This window comes from Miniopterus schreibersii (assembly GCF_964146895.1).
Source record: "Miniopterus schreibersii genome assembly, chromosome: 6".
In the NCBI taxonomy this organism is placed as follows: Eukaryota; Metazoa; Chordata; class Mammalia; order Chiroptera; family Miniopteridae; genus Miniopterus; species Miniopterus schreibersii.
In genome coordinates, this window is record NC_138107.1 from 60,412,716 (window position 1) to 60,432,754 (window position 20,039).

The 20,039-nt window shown below is 40.0% G+C and overlaps 1 protein-coding gene across 1 annotated transcript; it reads left to right on the forward strand.

The window, feature by feature from the left end:
* Positions 1 to 283: 283 nt before the first annotated feature.
* LOC308559013 (nephrocan-like) lies at positions 284 to 12,850 on the forward strand (the record flags this gene model as incomplete). The annotated part of the gene is made up of 3 exons (XM_081141152.1): positions 284 to 472; positions 9,090 to 9,991; positions 12,403 to 12,850. The coding sequence occupies 3 exons, from the start codon at positions 284 to 286 to the stop codon at positions 12,848 to 12,850; spliced, it is 1,539 nt and encodes a 512-aa protein (XP_080997278.1).
* Between the last annotated feature and the right edge of the window lie 7,189 nt (positions 12,851 to 20,039).

Here is a 20,039-nt window from a genome sequence, read left to right on the forward strand (position 1 = left end):
AACTACTGATAATAGAGGTGTTTGCTGATTAGCCTTCCAAGCCATAAATAACCTAGGGTTTTGCTCACCTACAAATATTCAGGCAGCTTATCAATGTTTAAGCCCCTTCCTCTTTGTAATGGTTGCTAACATTTTAACCCAGGCAAATTGAGAATTTTTCTTTCCTGTCTTCTCGCATTGACAGAGTACACATTCATAAGATTCTATTATCAGATTTCCTGGTATAAAGAGTGAGACATCACCGAAGCACTCGCCTGCCTCCTGAGAGGCCTTGTTTTGGAGGATGCATCTGCTTTGTACATTCCTTGTTTTGCTCTCTCTCACCGATGGGTTTGATCCTAACTGTCCTGGAAGATGTAGCTGCGATTCTGTGCAGTCGGTGCAATGCTACAGGCTAACGGAGGTTCCGTCAGGCATTCCTTCCACCACCAAGAAGCTCTACATCAGCCACAGCAAAATACTACACCTCCAGGTAACTACTCATTCTACACTCGGGTTGCTGCAGTTTCATCGTGCGTGGCTGGGTGCGGGGCGAGTGTGGGATGGTTAACTTTAAAAATCAGAACTTAAAAGTTAAAACTCAAAACTTAGAGGTTAAAACTTAAAACTCAAAATAATCAGAACATATCAAGTTTGAGTAGCTGCTCTGTACTACTGAGATGGGCACATGCCTCTGGATGTTTCTTTTTAGGAAAGCAGAAAACAACAACAAAACAAAAAAATCCTGAATCTATAATTAATAACATTTTATCTCAGTTTCCATTCAAAAATTTTTTCTAATTATGTTGTCACAAAGTGAAAGTAAATAAATGGCTCTTTCTTAACAAAAAGAGCTTGAGAACATGTGGCCACTTTATGTCCCTAGGACTAAGAATAAGTTCTTTTGGGGGGAAACGTAGCTTTGTTTATGCCGTAGAAGGCACAATGCTCAGAGCATTGTAAGACTATCAGGGTGAACCCAGCGTATGAGAATTATTCACACAGACCTTACAACCAGCCAAGCATTGGCTTCTTTGTGAAAACCTACTCAGAGGAAATGCGTGTTTTTGTTTTGCACATTGCTGCAATTCTCATTCCCTGTGCTTTAATTATGCCTTTTACTTTTATGCTTACCTATTCAGAGGACACTGAAAAGAGTGCTATAGGTTTATCTGACTTTTATGACCTAAAGGAACTTTTGTTTTTGGCCTTTGCTGTTTGAAAGGGATTGAGGATTCTCTCCCTAGTTGTCTCGCTAGTGAGACAACAGTTTTAGGCAAGCAGTTAAAAAACCTCTCGGCCTCACTTTTTACCTTTATGAAGTGAGCTTGCTAGATCAGATAGGTGATCCCAGGCCCCTTGTAGGTGGAAAATTCTTTACTGATCAATGCTTCTCTACTTTCGATCCAAATCCTACGATAAGGAAACGCCTCTATGTGATCCAGGTGCAGAGCCGACAGGTGAACATACTTTCTCTTCAAAAAGAAGCCCCCCTCCTTTCATGTGGTTAAGAAATTTTAATGTACGTGCACATAAACACAGAGGGTTTAAAATATGAGGAATGGTATTTATTTGGAGCCTTAACAAACACAATTAATTGCCTAGTTGTCATCTGTTTACTTTCCTTTTCTAACCCAGTAGTGTCTAATGCCAGAGAGCAAATCTGACCTGGTCAGGTCTCAGCATTTAAGCCAGACAGACACCTGATTAAAGGGCAAGGTGCTTAAATATTTGTCCTGAAGACTTGAGATGCTGAAAGGTAGAGAGCCACCTAAGCCTGGTAACGATCCTACACTGCTCCTTTGCAGCCAATAAGATGAAATTATAGGTCTCATCAAATCCAATTATTGAACTAATCCATTTGTCATTGGTTTAGCTTCATTGAACAGCAGTATTTCCACTTCCCTGACTTCTATCATAAATGTCTCCTGGAAGGGCAGCTCCCAGCAGAAATGTTGATGAAACACAGTATTGTTTTGAGAGGGAAATAAAAAGCTCTGAGCAATAATATTTCTCTTTATTCTTTTAAACACTTAGGTTTTAAATGGCCATATTTCACTTCTATTTGGTGAATGCAATGTATATTCAGTTTATTTGGTTTGAATTACAGAATAAGATGCCTATATTAAAAGAAAAAATATCTTAAAATGGATCTTCTGATTAATTGCAATAGAAATTATATATACATAAATACATACATAAATATATGCACCCACATATCACACATCTATATGCACATATACACAAATATATGTGTATACATATATATGTGTATATATAGCACAATTTAAAATATTTCTATTACTTGATTATATAATTCAACTGTGTTTGAGACTGGGAATAAAAGGTAAAAAATTCACAGTTCATGCCCTCAAGAAAAGAGGGATTTTATTTATCTATCTGTAAAAATTCCTACTACTTTGACGGTGCATGCCATCTTCTGTTTGTCTAACACTGTGCCCCGTCCCTTCCCTTCTAACTCCAGTCTTGCTCTCCATCCTGAGCCCTGCGTTTCTTGGGTGCTGTTAGTGTCCAACGTCCTAGTCTCATACTTCCTTGAACTCATAAAGAAGTATCTATCTACATTTCCACTTGACCATAGCCATCTACTATCTTAGTTATATCATAATCCTCTTTATTCCTGAAGCTTTTCCACTCAATAATCTTGAATTCCCTACCCACACTCTCTCTTCGTGATCTCCTTTCCTTTCAGCTGCCATGCTCTGCCTGCCCTTTCCACCTCATGGAGACTTCTAACCCTAGATCCACCCATGTCCTCTCAGACAATCAGTTTATTTCTTATCTATCTTCTGTTTCTACCCCTTCCCTTTTGCATCCCACAATGAATTACCTCAGCACCTATCCAGCAAAGCCTCAGTCTTAAATTGGGGTGATCATTTTCCATTGTTTCTCCTCTCCCTGAACAGTTGGGTGCTACTGGAGAGGATCACACAACCTCTCCACACATACCTGTTCTCATATATATATATGTGTGTGTATATATAATATTAGGAACCACCACACATTTGTAGAACCACCACAAATTCAAGGTCTCCAATTTCTTCTGGGTCTTCAGTGTCACCCATCTATCCTTTCAATTCTTTGTCAGGTTCTCCCTATATCCCCTCGACAGCTTCCAAAACTTCAGTATGGTTTTGCATTTCCTTCTCAAGCCCTGCCCTCCTTTCCTTACCAAATGGTTGGCCACCCATTTTATTGACAAATCATGACAAAACAAAGGCATTTGTTCTGATCTCCCTCAGTTCCTGCTGATTGTGTACTGACTTGCTCCACCCAATTCTGCGGCCTTTCCTCCAGGGAGACGCCCGTCCTTCTCGTCAAAGCAGCCTCCCTCTCGTGCTCTTGCTTCCACCTTTCTCCCCTCTCCCAAAGCTGCTCCATCAGTCTCCCCACTCTCATATCTTCAGGTGCTCTCTCTTTACTAGCTCCCAGTCCTAGCCTATAAATATATGCTCCTTTCATTACAATAAAAGTCTTTTAATTCTATGTCTCTTCTTCTATCTTTATTTGCAAAACTCTGTGAAAGGGTGGTTTGTCCTTTCTCCGCTTCTTCGCCTTCTGTTCAGTCTAACTCACCGCTGTCTGGTCTCTGCTGTGCCACACAGCTAAGACTGTTCTCTGTGAGGCACCGGCTCGCTCCCATTGAAATTCTCACATTCTTGCCTTCACGGCTCCACACTTTTAAGTCCTCATGATTCCTCCCTGATATTTCTTTTCTGCCAGTTCTATAGGTTTCTTTTCCTCCACTTCCCCTTAGTTTTTGGCTTTTTCAGGGAGTCTCAATTCTCAGCCACACCTTTTCTTACTATGCACACTCTCCTTAGGTGACTTCACTTTATGTGTGGAATCATGGCTCCCACAGCCGCGTCTCTATCATAACTTTCCCCCATGTTTCAGAAGTATCCAGCTGCCTACTAGACCCCTAGACCCCTACTTATAATAATGTCCTCAAGGTTTACCCATGTTGTAGTATATTCAGAATTTCCTTCATTTTAAAGCTGAATATTTCATTGTATTTACCACATATTGTATATACCACGTTTTGTATATACCACATATTGTATATGCCACATTTTGTTTATCCATTCATCAGTTGATGGACATTTGGGTTGGTTCCTCTTCTTAGCTATTATGTGTAATGCTGGTATGAACATGTATGTACATGTTTTTGTGTGGACATTTGCTTTCATTTCTCTTGGCTGTCTACCTAGGAGTGGAATTTCTGGATCACGTGGTAACTCTGTGCTTAACATTTTGAGGAACTGCATCATTTGGCATTCCTACAGCAATGTAGAACAGTTTTAGTTTCTCCATATCCTTCTAACACTTCTTACCTTTTTTGTTTGTTCATTTGTTTTTTAGATCATAGCCACCCTAGTGACTGTCAGGTGATATCTCATTATGGTTTAACCTCTTGTGACTAATGACTAATGATGCTGAGCATCTTTTCTTGTGCTTATTGGCCATTTGTAAATCTTTTTTGGAGAAGTACCTATATGAATCTTTTGTTCATTTTCACTTGGGTTATTTGTCTTTTTATTATTGAGTTGTAAGAGTTTTTTATATATACTAAATACAAATCTTCTATCAGATATATTATTTATGAAAAATTTCTCCCATTATGTTGGTTGTCTTTTCATTTTCTTGATGGTGTCCTTTGAAACGCAAAAGTTCCAATTTTGACTTATCTAATTTATCTATTTTTTTTGTTCACATTTATTTTTGGAGTCATATTTAGAATAGCTTTTACCAAACCAAAGGCCATGAAAATGTATGCCCATATTTTTTTCTAAGAGTTTTATATGTTTAGTTTTTACATTTAGAGGACAAATAGGAATGTCTTTATGACATTAAAATGATTGCACTTTACATCTTTTGTGGACAAAGTTGCTTAAAATTTCTCCTGGGTAAGAAATATATAAACAGGGTTTATCACTAAGTTTGGGAATTATGAAAAATTTTAATATTCTCACTATACTTTCCAGAATTTTAAAATTGTTTACAGAGAACAAGTGTGGCTTTGATGATCAGAAACAAAATCCAGCATTGTTTTAAAAACTTCTTGCTGGCTTGGTTCACATATGTCTGAGGCAGTCACTGTGAAGGTATGTCAGTTTTGTGTGTACATTAGACCTATAAAAACCCCAAAAAGGTGTATGGCGCTCTATTGCTTGGAGCAGGGCCAGCCCAGAATTGAAACCAGAAACAGAGCCTTTCCCGGGGAAGCCAGCAAGAGGTGCCCTTCTGCTCTACTTCATTTTACTTGCCTTGCTCATTTTTTTTTAAACTTTTTCCTATTTTATTGTAACTTTTACCTACATATGTATTGGGCTCACCAAACTGTAAAACTAAGATGGCAGGAATTATACTTAGCTAAGATTCCTGTGCTTAACTGTTTACACCAAGCCATGTTGCCTTGCTTTCTAAGCAACATTGAAAATACCAGCTGTAGGGTGCATATACTGGCTACATATTTTCTCTGCTTTAAACATGGTTTTATATAACTCTTTTTGAATTTGTTCAACTAATTTGTTGAAATAATTTTAATGAATTGGAATTGCTAGGGCTAAGGATACTCAAAATTTATATTTTGATTCAAAACTAGTTCACCCTGATTGTAGATAGTTATCAATTTGTCTCCCGGTGTTTGGTTATGAGTGTTCACAATGTACAACACTGTTTAAAATTGAAAAACATTAAATGTCAGTGTTTTTATTCTGTGACAGTGTGATAAAGCAGAGGAATTATTCATCTGTCACTTTTCTGCACAATCATCATATATGCTTAATCCTTAATTGTCATTTGTATTATTTCATTTTCTTTTTTTTCAGTTTCCTTGTATTATAGTGTCTCTGTGTCTGGTTTCTTAGAGCTTGTTTATAACTAGAGATGTTACCATTTCTCATGCTTTGCAAATGAAATATCATGTTTTTTGTTATTATTATTTTACTGTGGTGTTTTACTTTCTGGTGGTACCAAAGTTGTGTATTAAATATAATTATGTTCTGTTTTTTAAAAAAAGAAAGAAAGAAAGAAAGAAAGAAAGAAAGAAAGAAAGAAAGAAAGAAAGAAAGAAAGAAAGAAAAAGAAAGAAAGAAAGAGAAAAAGAAAAAAGAAAAAACTACCAGCAACCACAAGGTTAGCTCTAGGACAAAAGCACTTCTTTCCATATCTCTTGAGCACAGCCTTGCTTAGGCCAGGGAGATGGAAAAACAGGTCTGGCAGAGTTATTTTTTTCCCTTTTGTCAACTCTGCAAACTCAACTGAAAAGTTGAAAATCAGTGGGTGTCTTCCTCACTGTTTGTGCCACCAGAACTCTATAATCTCGGGCTAAATGCATGTTACAGCGGTAAGGTTAAAAATATATTTGTTGGAGTAAGATAAACCTGATTTGAAAGCCCAGCTTTGCCACTTACTAGTGAGACATACTTGGACAGGTGATTTTATCTTCTTGAGCCTTAGTTTCCTTCTGTGAAAAGGGAATAATCATGCTTACACATAGGGCTTGGTAAAGATAAACAAACTTAAATAGTGATAGCTATTTAATTAATAATCAAAAGTAATCTGCATTGACTCTGACAAAAAGAAAAAGAAAACCTGAAACCTACATGTTCATATTGACCATTGTCACCCCAATAAATGTAATAAAAAAAAGAAAAGGTTCTCTATGCTTAATAAAAACAACAACTATCCATTGGGTTCATTTCGGAATAGGAACTATGTTTGCTAGTTAGACCAGTCTATATACTTACAAAGAGAAATCAAGACAAACTGACAGATTGAAGCTCTGACACTGTCTACTCCTCAAATGAGTTGCCCATCAGATCCCTGTCATCACTGAGATTTGCTGCACTGTCAGCAATCTTTTAGGGTGTGTGGTCATGCAAATGGAAGTGGAAGTATGAGCAGCATTAAGTTGTCCTTTTGGGAGGTCAACAGTCCAAGGAGTGATCTGTGTCTGGAGTCATTTCTGACTTTATATGAAAGAAAAGCCTAGAAAAGGACACTTTGGAATGGAGAGTAGATTAAAAATCACTGAGTTTTGGACAGGTCATTTAAACTTTTTTTTTTAATCTGAAATTTTTCATCTCTTAAGTGGGAGATTTGGACTAAATAAGTTCTCTAAAACCCTGTGGTTTGTGTCCACATCTTGAGTCTTTTCTGAAAACATTGGTCGTAGACCAAATGCAATAGAAAATGCATTAGAAAATGGTGAGCTGAGGAAGAAAGAGTGTTGGAGTCCAATAGAGCTTGTTGAAATTCTCAACTCTTTCACTTATTAACTTTCTAGTTTCCTCATCTAAAAGCCAATGTTGACAATAGTAAACTTGCAGGGTTATTAGGAGAATTAATAATAACATAAAAAAGAACTTGACACTTGTAGATATTCAACAAATGTAAGAAAAAGTTTGCTATTACTATTGGGGTTAGGACTAATCAATACAACTGATTAGTAAGAAAATATCAAATGTTAGCTGCAATGTATAACCAAAAGCAGCTGCCAAAAGTATTAAGATTAAAAACATCTGTTTATAGAATTTTAGCATGAGAGTCTTCTAATAGAATGTCATATTGCCCAGCTCATGTGGCTCAGTGATTGAGTGGCAACCCATGCACCAAGAGGTCACTGGCTCCATTCCTGGTGAGGGCACATGCCGGGGTTTTGGGCTCCATCCCCAGCAGGGGGTCTGCAAGAGACAGCAGGTCAATGTTGATGTTTCTCATCAGTGTTTCTATCTCTCTCCCTCTCCCTTCCTCCCTCTCTAAAAAAAAAAAGAAAAGAAAAAAGAAATCAATAAAAACATATTTTAAAAAAAAAAGGAAAATAAATATTTTTTAAAAAGTATCATATTAAGAGATGCTTGAACACATGCTTTACCATAATTCACATCACATGTCCTTTCAGAATTTAAGTGCCTCTAATAAATACAGGATGCACAGTTAACCCACTTTGAATGTTAATTGTGTGTTGGCATTATAAAAGGACTCAACTGCGTAATGTAATCAAACATTTAGAAACTGTAGGTAGTAAGACATAACATTTGCATCGAAAGTTTCATGTGAATTGAATTCTCAAGCAGGTTGAACATTTTGTGAAATTTATCGAGCTGAAGAAAACCTGGAATGGTTCTTCTTTCTACCTAACCATGATCTTACTCAGAGAACCAAATGCAGAGGAATCTGTCATCCCACAAAAGAAGCGGATGTCAAGCTAGGAAGCTGGTGGACATGCAGAGAGATAGGAGCACTTGAACTTGCAGATCATGGACAAAGTATATCAGATTCGGTACTTCCTACAGTCTGTGAGAGGAGTAGCATTGGGTCTGGGATATACACATGCATGGGTTTCTTGCCCTGTGGAGATGGAGACACGTGGATCCTGTTTGTTTACTCGTGGATCTTGTTCATCAGTGAAGAGCAGATTGAGGGGCAGAGAGCAGGAGGCTAGTTTCCAAAATGTAATGTAGTTGAAAACATTTCCCTGATAGGACCATCCTCCTGATAGCAGCATTTAGGACATTTAAATTTTTACTCTGAATGCTTTAAAAAAAACTAAAGGTAATTTATAATTTTGAAAATCCAAACAATACAAAATGTAGATAGATAGCGAAAGCCCCTTGTAATCTTACAGCCTAGGGTTAGCAACTGTTAAAAGTTCAGTGAAAGATTTCCAGACTGTTTTTATTTTTGGCTACTATAAGATGATGCAACAAAGAACATCGCATCCCATAAATCATTGTGCAACTTTTAAGTACTTTCTGCGTAGAAGTAAGTTTGCTGGGTTAGAGAACATACAGCAAAATTTGGCCAGTATTGCATGTCTAACGGCAGTGTGTGAAAGTGCGTAAAATATTTTTTGTACCTTCCAGTGTTAGCAATCATAAATAACAATATCAGGACCCGTGTTTCCATCCTTTCCCGAGAGATAATTTAAAATTGATTCTGAAGGGAAATTCGAAGTATCCCCAGTATTGAATGATAGTGCATACATTGTTTTTGTCCCCCATGGTAATCTTACTTTACTGTTTTTGTCTCCCCTCCCTACCCCTGCCTTTTTGTTTGTTTGTGTTTTTGTTTTTGTTTTGTAGCTATCTAACTTCACCCGAATGTTGGCTCTAGAAGATTTTATTCTTCTGGCCAGTGGAACAGAATCAGTAGAAAATGATACTTTCAAAACTCTGAGTACCTTGAAGACCCTGGAACTCTGGAAAAATAAGCTCAGACGAGTCCCCGGTGCTCTCCCAGCCAACCTTGAAGTCTTAAAGCTAAATGATAATTCAATATATGTCCTACATGGATCCGATTTTGAAGGACTGAAGAAATTAAAAACACTTGAACTTAAGAACAACCTGATCTCTTCCCTCTCTCCCAGCGTCCTCTCCTCCCTTGCCAGTCTGCAAAGTTTGACGTTGGATGGCAATAATATCGAGTCTGTAGCTGGGCCACTGGCACTTCCCCATCTGAAGCGTCTGAGCATGGAGAATAATAAACTACATCTTATCCCAGCCAACTTCTTTACTTCTCTTCAGTCTCTGCAGTTTCTCAGTTTCAGTGGTAACTTTCTGACTAAAATTCCTATTAATCTCCCCAAAACCTTGCTCTCTTTAAAGATGGAGAGAAACCAGCTCAAAGTGGTAAGGTTTCGAGACATGAAACACTTGGAGAACCTATCCCATCTTTACCTGTCAGAAAACTCACTCTCTTCCATCGAAGGGGCACAGCTCCTTGCCAATTTAACCACTCTTGAGTTGTCCCAAAACCAGCTTCAAATGTTGCCCCTCAGGCTACCAGCCAGGCTACAGAAGCTTGATATTAGCAATAATCTGATTCAGAGAGTTACAGCGCAAGACTTCCAGGACCTCCGAGACTTGAAACATTTGTTTCTGGACAACAACATTGTCAGCTTGTTCGAAGCGGGGGCCCTGCAGAGGTGTTCCCAGCTCTCCAACCTGGCGCTGGAGCAGAACCTGCTGCTCTCCATCCCTCTCAGGTAAGCGGGCGTTGCCATTGATGGTCACTGTTATGAAAGCTCTCCAAAGACTGGGCCAGTCAGCACAATGTACAAGCAAGAACACTAGTTAGAGCAAACATAAATGATGTGATTGAGGCAATCCAAGGGTTTAGGGGCAGAAGTTTTAAACAAGGATTTGGAATCTCCAGCCCTCAAACTAAATACTGCACTAACTTAATTTATCTTGCCTGTCTGTGTGTCTGTCTGTGAGTGTGTGAGTCACTCCCTCTCTCTCTCCCTCTCTCTCTCACATACACACACTGCCATATTTTTACATTTAATTCATATATTTAATTTCTCTTTCCAAATATCCCTTCCTCTATACCCAACCCACTGTACCTGTTCCCCTAAACCAGTCATAATCTATGACTAATGTACATGTTTACATTAATTGACCCTATTTATTTAAGCTTTATCCTGTGTTCTACATTTGTAAAGTAGATAGATTTAATAAAACCAGTAGAAGAATGCAGCACTATTATTTTCTATAAAAAGATATTATGATGCTTATTATGTGTGCCTACCAATGGATTCTTTTTCCTTTTAGCTCTTTATAGAAAAAAAGGCTTCTTGCCCGGCCGGGCGTAGCTCAGCGGTTGAGCATCGACCTGGGATCCAGGCCATCGGGGTTCGATTCCCGGTCAGGGCACATGCCCGGGTTGTGGGCTCTATCAGTGACTCTCTCATCATTGATGTTTCTCTCTCTCTCTCTCCCTCTCCTTTCCTCTCTCTGAAATCAATAAAGATATATTTTTAAATAAAAAAGGAAAAAAGGCTTCTTGCCCTGCTTATTGTCATTATCAAATTTCTCATAATGTGCCAGCTTCTGGCCTCTGTAGAATCCTATGGCATTCCATTTACTTATTTTCATTGTTACAATAATTTTTTTACTAATGACAAAAGGAAAATTTATCTTTGATATGTACAAATGTTAATTTTTTTCTAGTTGAAAGGGGATTTTTTAGTATACTGTATGGTAACTGTACCCAAAGCAAAACATCAAAAAGTGATCCTTCCAACTGAAATCCATCCATATTTAAAAACATATATTGATGTCCAGACCTCACTTCAAACCAATTAAGTCAGACACCCAGCATTGGGGCCCAGACATCAGTATTTTCAAACAGTTCCCCAAATGAATTTAATTTGCAGCCGAGACTGAGAACCAGTGGGCAAGAACAATGGGGCAAGTTACATGAGATGGGAATGAACTTTTCCCATGAGGCTTCAATTAAGCAACATAACTGTCTGCTCGGTCAAAGAACTTGGCCAGCCCTGAGAGCAAAGCTCTTGCAGAGTGATTTTAAAATCCCACATCACCACCCCACCCACACTCTCTGCCTTTTCTATGAATTGAGAAGTGGAAATGACTCAGAAATGTTTCTCTCTGGCATTCCCCCCATAAAGAACTAAAAACACAATAATACCTATTCCTTATATTTAAATTTCAAAACTTTTATTTATGAGCTTTAAACAACATACCCTTTCTTTTTACTTGCACACTTCTTATACACAAAGGTACACTTTAAAATTTAGTTTTCTATAGATAAACTGTGTACACATGCGACCTATTTCTTTTTTTTTTTTAATTGATTTCAGAGAGAGGAAGGAAGACAGAGAGAGAGACAGAAACATCAGTGATGAGAGAGTCATTGATCGGCTGCCTCCCACACGCCCCCCACTGGGGATCGAGCAGCAACCCAGGCCTGTGCCCTGACCGGGAACCGAACCGCGATCTCCTGGATCCTAGGTCCATGCTCACTCTCTGAGTCATGCCCGGCTGCGCCAACCTACTTCTATCACAAACGATTTCTGCAGATCTGTTCTTTGCCCACCGTCTTTCACTCAACATTTCATCAACAGTAATGGTACATGGTTTTAGGTACATGCATATTAAAATATCTGCCACATTTGCCTCAATATGCTAATTGAGGTAGAAAACAACACCTGACACTTATTAACTGCTAAGATCATCGATGAATTCATATACATCTGTTGTTCCTTACAGCAATCCTATGGAGGAAGGAAGATTGTTTTACTTGTATAAATTATTCATTCATGGCCCCTTTCAACTAAAATATTGGGAACTTAGTATTTTTCTTACCAGTTTATTTATGTGATCCCATTTGACAAGAAAAAATATTAAAGAGTTTTATGACTAGGAACTAGAAAAAACTAGAGGATTAGAAAATAAGACTTATGAGGAAGGTTAAAGACCTATAGATGAGGCTGAGGTTTGCACTTAAAATTGCTTTTTAAAAATAAAGTTTGTTTTCTAGCTTCAGAAGGGACAGAACTACGGAAGAGGCAGGTGTTGTTCAATTTGAGTTCCTTTGCAGTTGAGGGATAATGGTCGTGACCTCTGGCATCCTGCTTCCATGCTTTTACAGGCTCCCGGGGACCTTGGCCAGGCTGGACCTAAAAGGCAATGCCATCCAGGATATTGCTGAGAGGGAGCTCAAGGACCTAAAGCAGCTCCAGGTTCTAAACCTTAGGAACAACAAGATCTCTGCCTTGGACCTCAAAGCCTTGGAGGGGCTGCCTCGCCTCAGGCACCTGTATCTGGATGGAAATCCGTGGAATTGCACCTGCAGTCTCCTCAGAGCAAGGGAGGTCCTGAAGGCCAAGGGAACAGACGTGAGGGGAGGACAGTGTGCAGCACCAGCCGAAAGACAAGGGGAGAGCTGGATGTCTTCCAAGAAGATCATGAAGCAATGTGAGCAGCACTTGGGTCTGACCGAGAAAAGCAGAGAGACCAAAAAGAAATCAAAACCTGAAGAGCACCCCGGCATCAGAGTCAACATGGATGATGATTATTATGATTATGAAATTGATTAAGTGTGAGCTTAGTTTACAGTTTAGAAAAAAGTTTTTCTTTTTTTCTTTTTTAAATAGACTTCATTTTTAGAGCAGTTTTAGGTTCACAGCAAAATCGAGGGGCATGTACAGAGATCTCCCACACATTCCTGCTCCCACACAAGCACAGCCCCTCTCGTTACAACATCTCCCACCTGAGCGGCACACTTATTACAGGTGATGAGCCTGCACTGACACATCTCCAACACCTGAAGCCCACAGTTTACATTAGGGTTCATGTGTGGTGGTGTACACTCTGTGGGTTTTGGCAAATGCAAAATGACATGTATCCAGCATTACAGAATCATACAGCGTAGCTTCCCTGCCCTAGAAATTCTCTTTGCTCCCGAAACAGTTTTTAATGTTCAGACTTGTAACCAGAAATATACTCTACACTTAGATATATAAAAGACTCTTTTTGGTAAGTTTTTCTTCTTTTAGGAATGAAATGGGGGTTCAGATAAAAGTTGAGATAGGGGGAGGAAAATAGAAAGGAACAATGGTAAGATGTAAGATTCTTTCTATGTTAAAAGTAATTACCTTGTGTTTTATACTGAAACCTAGAGAAATAACAATGTCAAATAAAATTGCCATTTGGCTAACTTCCTGCAAATAGAGTAGTTCATTTTATCAAATTAAAAGTGGTGATTTTGTGTATGAAGCTGGTATAGGTATATAGACCTACACTATAGGCTTTTGGTTGCAAGCAGTAAAAAACTGATTGTGACTGCCCTGGCCAGGTGGCTCAGTTGACTGGAGCGTCGTCCAGTATAGCAGAAGGCCAGGGGTCCAATTCCTGCTCAGGGTACATACCTAGGTTGCAGGTTCAATCCCCGGTCAGGGTGTGTACGAGAGGCAGCCGATAGATGTTTCTCTTACAACGATGTTTCTCTCTCTCTCCCTCCCCCTTCCTCTCTCTCTCTAAAAGAAAAATAAATTAAATTAAAAATAAACAAACAAGCAAGCATACCCTCAGATGAGGATTTAAAAGAACACAAAAAACTGCCCGGCCAGCATGGCTCAGTGGTTAAGTGAGGACGTATGAACCAGGAAGTCATGGTTGGAGTCCCGGTCAGGGCACAGGCCTGGGTGGCGGGATCGATCCCCAGTCGGGGCGCGCAGGAGGCAGCCCATCAGTGCCTGAGTGCAGCCCTGAAAGAAGTGAGGAGCAAGCCATGTGGATCTGTGAGAAAAGCAGTCCTCTTAGGGACCCTTAAGCTTTACTTACGTCCCTCAAACAGACTGTTATTTAAGCTAGTTATAGATAGATATTTGGCATTAAAAAATCTTATTCATATACTCATAAATGCCAGATTTATTAAGCACCTTTTGTGATATAAAGCACTGGGACACAAGCAAGTACAAGAAACAGTGTCTCTCAAGGAGTTTACACTCAAATTAGAGATATCTACTAAAAATTAATATAAGCTAATATATAAATTTTAGTGTGTGTTAGTCTTTTTAAAAAAAATTTTATTTTTGTTTAAAATATTACAGATGTCCCTTTTTCTCCCCAATGACCCGTTCCACCCTGTTCCATCCCCCTCCCCAGTCCCTCTCCCCACCATTGTCCGTGTCCTTGGGTTGTGCATTTATGCACATAAATTCTTTGGTTACTCTCTCCCCCTCCACCCACCCGCCCTCCTCCATCCCTCTGACATTCATCAGTCTCATCTATGCTTCCATGTCATTGCATCTATTCTGTTCATCAGTTTATTAAGTTCTTTAGATTCCACATATAAGCGAGATCATGTGATATTTGTCTTTCTCTGCCTGGCTTATTTCACTTAGCATAATATTCTCCAGGTCCATCCATACTGTCCCAAAGGATACGAGATTCTTTTTTATAGCTGCCTAGTATCCCATGGTGTAAATGTCCCACAGCTTTTTAATCCACTCATCTACTGATGGGCACTTGGGCTGTTTCCAGATCTTAGCTATTGTAAACTGTGCTGCTATGAACATCGGGGTACATATATCCTTTCTGATGAATGTTTCAGGATTCTTAGGATATATTCCTAGGAGTGGAATCACTGGGTCAAACGGCAGCTCCATTTTTAATTTTTTGAGGAACCTCCATACTGTTTTCCATAGTGGCTGCACCAGTCTGCATCCCCACCAGCAGTGTACTAGGGTCCCCTTTCTCCACACCCTCGCCAGCATGTGTCATTTGTTGATTTGTTGATGGAGCCTTTCTGACAGGTGTGAAGTGATACCTCATTGTGGTTTTAATTTGCATCTCTCTGATGATTAGCGACGTTGAGCATTTTCTCCTGTGTCTCTTGGCCATCCATATGTCCTCTTTGGAGAAGTGTCTATTCAGGTCCTTTGCCCATTTCTTAATTGGGTTGTTTGTCTTCCTCTTGCTGAGTGCTATGAGTTCTTTGTACACTTTGGAAATTAGCCCCTTATCAGATACATCCTTGGCAAATATGTTTTCCCAGACCGTGGGGTTCCTTTGTATTTTGAGGCTGTTTTCTTTTGCTGTGCAGCTTTTTAGTTTGATGTAGTCCCAATTGTTTATTTTTTCCTTTGTTTCTCTTGCCCTAGGAGATGTATCAGTGAAAAGTCCACTATGTGGGATGTCTGTGACTTTACTGCCTATGTTTTCTTCCAGGATTTTTATGGTTTCGTGACTTACATTTAAGTCTTTTATCCATTTTGAGTTTATTTTTGTGTGTGGTGAAAGTTGGTGGTCTAGTTTCATTCTTTTGCATGTATCTGTCCAATTTTCCCAGCACCACTTATTGAAGCGACTGTCCTTACTCCATTGGATACTCTTGCCTCCTTTGTCAAATATTAACTGACCATAATGGCGTGGGTCTATTTCTGGGGTCTCTGTTCTGTTCCATTGATCTATATGCCTGTTGTTGTACCAATACCAGGCTGTTTTGATTACAGTGGCTTTGTAATATAGTTTGAAGTCTGGTAATGTGATCCCTCCCACTCTGTTCTTTTTTCTCAAGATGGCTACAGCTATTCGGGGTCTTTTTTGGTTCCATATAAATTTTCAAAATGTTTGTTCTAGGTCTGTGAAATATGCTGTTGGTATTTTCATAAGAATTGCATTAAATTTATAAATTGCTTTGGGTAGTATGGACATTTTAATGATATTAATTATTCCAGTCCATGAGCATGGTATCTTCTTCCACTTGTTTAAATCTTTCTCTATTTCTTTTTTCAGTGTCACGTAGTTTTCTGAGTACAGGTCTTTATTTAAGAAGAGAAAAGGAAAAATCCTGAGGAGCTGGGTTACCCATATAACCATGGTAAGGAAGGAGGTGAAACTTGAGCTGAGCCTTGCAAAAATAGGTAGAATCTCTAATAATGTAAAGAGTACTGTGTTCTTTTCTAGCTCTGTCTCTCTCAGTGTGTGCATGTGTGTGTGTATTTCTCCGTGGCAGCATTTCCATTAGAGTAGCTTGAACAACAGCATGAAGTACAGTGTTGGGAATAGTAACTGCAGTCAGTAAGTTTATGTAACGAAAAATTGAGAAATGAAAAAGTAGGATAAAGGTTTGGACAACTGCTCTGGTTACCTACTGCTTTGTTGTCCACCCCCAAAGCATAGAGTTTAAAACAACAATTTACATTTTGACGAGGTTCGGTTGGGCAATTCTTCCTTGACTCATTAGCTTACATCAGATAGTGGCTGGGACGTAAGGTTTTTGTTCCGTATATCTGGTGCCTTATTTGTGATGGCTGGAATAGATGAGGACAGGTTGCTCAGGTGTCCTCACATGGCCTTTCCACATTCCTAGCTTCGGGTTCCTCTTTTCATCACAGCCTCAGGGTGTTGTACAACTTCCTACAGATGGACAGTTTTCTCCAGAAGGTGTCCCAGAGATCTCCCCAAGGCCAAAGGTGCAAGACTTCTTATGAATTAGACTAGGAAATTATGCAGTGTTACTTCTGCTGTATTCTCCTGGTTTCAGAAGTACCAGATTGGCCCCAAATGAAGAAAATGGAGAAACAGACTTTACCTCCCAATGAGAAAATGGCTTGTGCCCAAGGGGTGTGGGTTGAAGGGCTTGAGGGCAACTCCCTTGGAGATGAGCTACTGTAACCTTACATTTTCCCCATTCCTATACCTCTTTACCCCAAAGTTTCTATTAAGATAGCATACATTCTGCCTGGCTGGACATGGCTCAGCAGTTGAGCATCGACCTAGGATCCAGGAGATTGAGGTTTGATTCCCGGTCAGGGCACATGCCCGGGTTGCAGACTCAATTCCCAGTTGAGGGCATGTAGGAGGCAGCCGATCAGTGACTCTCTCATCATTGATGCTTCATCTCTCTCCCTCCCTCTCCCTTCCCCTCTCTGAAATTAATAAATATATATTTTAAAATAAAATAGTACACATTCCAAGTATAGTTCAATCTAGATTCTATTCAATCCTTAGACTAAAACCATCTATTGATCCTTACCTTGGTTTGACTCTGCCAGCAAACTGACCTTTTATTTTCATTTAAATATAATATTTCTTGCTGATAATTTCTGACACTAATTTTTTATATATCAGAAATTGGCATTCTTTTCTCGGGAATTTCTTGTGCTCAGAATTCTAGTAGGGAGATTTGACTATTTTGTCTTCAGGATTACACTTTAAGAAATGACTGTAATTGTGATGGTACAAAAAATGGGGTTTGGGGCTTTTGGTACTATCAACTTTAAGTATGTTATAATTAACATCTTTCTGAGGATATGGAACTCTTTCAGCTTTTTTGTATGGTGCTGGTAGAATGTGGGGTGGGGGAGGAAGCGGGAGTTTAGATATGTTTAAAACAGCAGTTTGTCTTGACACAGTCAGTGTCTTGATATGCATGTTGGGGGTAGTGGTGGGGCCAGAACCCCTTTGCTTAAATTCACAAATTCAAAGAAGTACAAAAGTTGCAGCCAGCATGAGCCTGCATACCTGAGAGTTTAAGTAGCCCAAAGTCTTTATCCTGAACCCTTGAAGTTTTAAAAGTGCCACATTTAGTCCTTTTATTTTGAAAATGACAAAATAATAAATTATTTAGAAAATGGGAAGTGCATAAACTTTGGATTGAGTGTATATAGAAACAGGATATGCAGTGTAGTTTTCTTGTTGCCCCAGAATTGTGGCTGAAAACAAGACAGTGAATCTACCTCCTTCTAACTGCGGGAAGCTGCCAGTAATAGGAGCAACTACTAGGTAGCCCTGTCCCTAGCCTACTTACTGAAAGGTGCCAAAGAAGAAAAGTGGGACTGTCCTTTCCGTAACTTCTTTTGGGAGGCCGAACATCCTTAATCAAGGATACCCATCAACTGCCACTGGCTAGTCTAAGAGAAACAAAACCAAACAAGTGGGGCCCAGCCGGGCGTGGCTCAGCGGTTGAGCATCGACCTAGGATCCAGGAGATCCGGGTTCGATTCCCGGTCGGGGCACATGCCTGGGTTGCGGGCTCCATCCCCAATGACTCTCTCGTCATTGGTGTTTCTATCTCTCTCTCCCTCTGCTGCCCTCTGTCTGAAGTCAATAAAGATATATTAAAAACACACACACAAAAAACAACAAACAAAAAACCAAAAAACCAAACAAGTGGGGAGAAATGCCAGGATATGCACTTGGGGCAGAACCCCTTTGCTTAAATTTACAAATTCAAAGAAGTACAAAAGTTGTAGCTAGCATGAGCCTGCACACCTAAGCATTTGCCATAGAGAGATGAGACTGAGGCTCTAATCTTGTCAGAGGTGGCAAATATTGGGACAAAGAGGCGAGTACACCAGAGCAGTATGGCAGGGTGTCAGTAATGTGCTGGTGGTGGTATCCTGTGGAACATGCAGGCAAATTTCAGAGGGACATTGGTGCCGGGAGCTTCCTTAGCACAGTATCCTGGATTTACACAAGTGGCCAGCGAGGAAGAAGGCTGCTGCAGGCTTTCCTCGTCATCACGTTCTCCCTCTCCCTCGTCAGAGGAGTAGGTACAGAGCAGACAGAGATACAAAAGTGTTTGAAGGGTGTGACATGTTAAAAAAAAAAAATTTAAAAGAATGTTAAAAAAAAGAAACATATGGCAGGAAACCAAGATGTTAACAGATGTTTCCCATGAGGAGGGGGTGAGAAAATATTAGGTAGGTATTACTAAACAAATATTAGATAAGCATTATTAAAACATTGTTTTATTTCATTTATATAACACACATATTTATATAAAACATATGTAATACAATATATAGCATATAATACAACACATATGTAATAACGCTACATATAGGAATCCACATATATGAAAGTAGGAAGTGCTGTAAATAGAGCCATGAGATTTACAAGAAAGGAGACAGAACTTCGGGCTAGGGAATCAAGGGGAGTTCCATTGAAGAGGTGCCTTGTAGAGCGAGCCTTGAGAAGTGGGATGGGATTTGGGAATACCTAGCTGGGATACAGGAATTCAGGCGAAGGGAAGAGAATGCACAAAGAGGGCAAAAATGGTACAGAATTGCTGCAGGGAAGTACCCAACGTGCCCGGAGGATCACTTTGTCGTCCAGATTGGCTGGACACTAGGCTGTGTGAAGGGGACGATGAGGCTGGCCGGGCAGCTTACGTCCAACAGTAGTGGAGACTGAGGTCAGTGTGCTGGCAGGCAGCAATGGCTTGCTGAACGGATGCACGAAGGAAGCGACCGGACTGCCAGGACCGGAACCTCTCTCCTACCAAGTAACGGACAGTCAGTAAGGATTCCCTTTAGAGGGGAATGGTATGGGTTGAGTTATGTTTCAGGAACATTACTAAGGATTCTCATTCTCACTCTTGGTAGAATTAGCCTAGCTAGAAGGTTTGACCAAAGAACAGGGGCAAGACCTCTCCAAGGGGCGCATTTCCACCTCTGCAGACACTTCCTTTAGGGGACCCCGGTCGATCCCAGCATGGCTCCTTTCTACCCCTAGGTTCTTTCTGGCATTTGTAATTCCCAATCCCCTTGGACGAATTTTCCTACTTGGAAACAGTTTCTGGCAGGACCACGAGAGGAAACAGACATATAAGATGCCCAGGATCCAGGGGACGCTGCGTCCCTGCATCACCCATTCCTACCGAGACGACACGCCCCTTTCTGGGCCCCGCATCGCAGTCAGTGGCGTCCGCTTCTACTCCTCCAGACCACGAGGGGGCAGACTCAGCCGCCCGCCCACCTAGTTCCGGCGCGCACT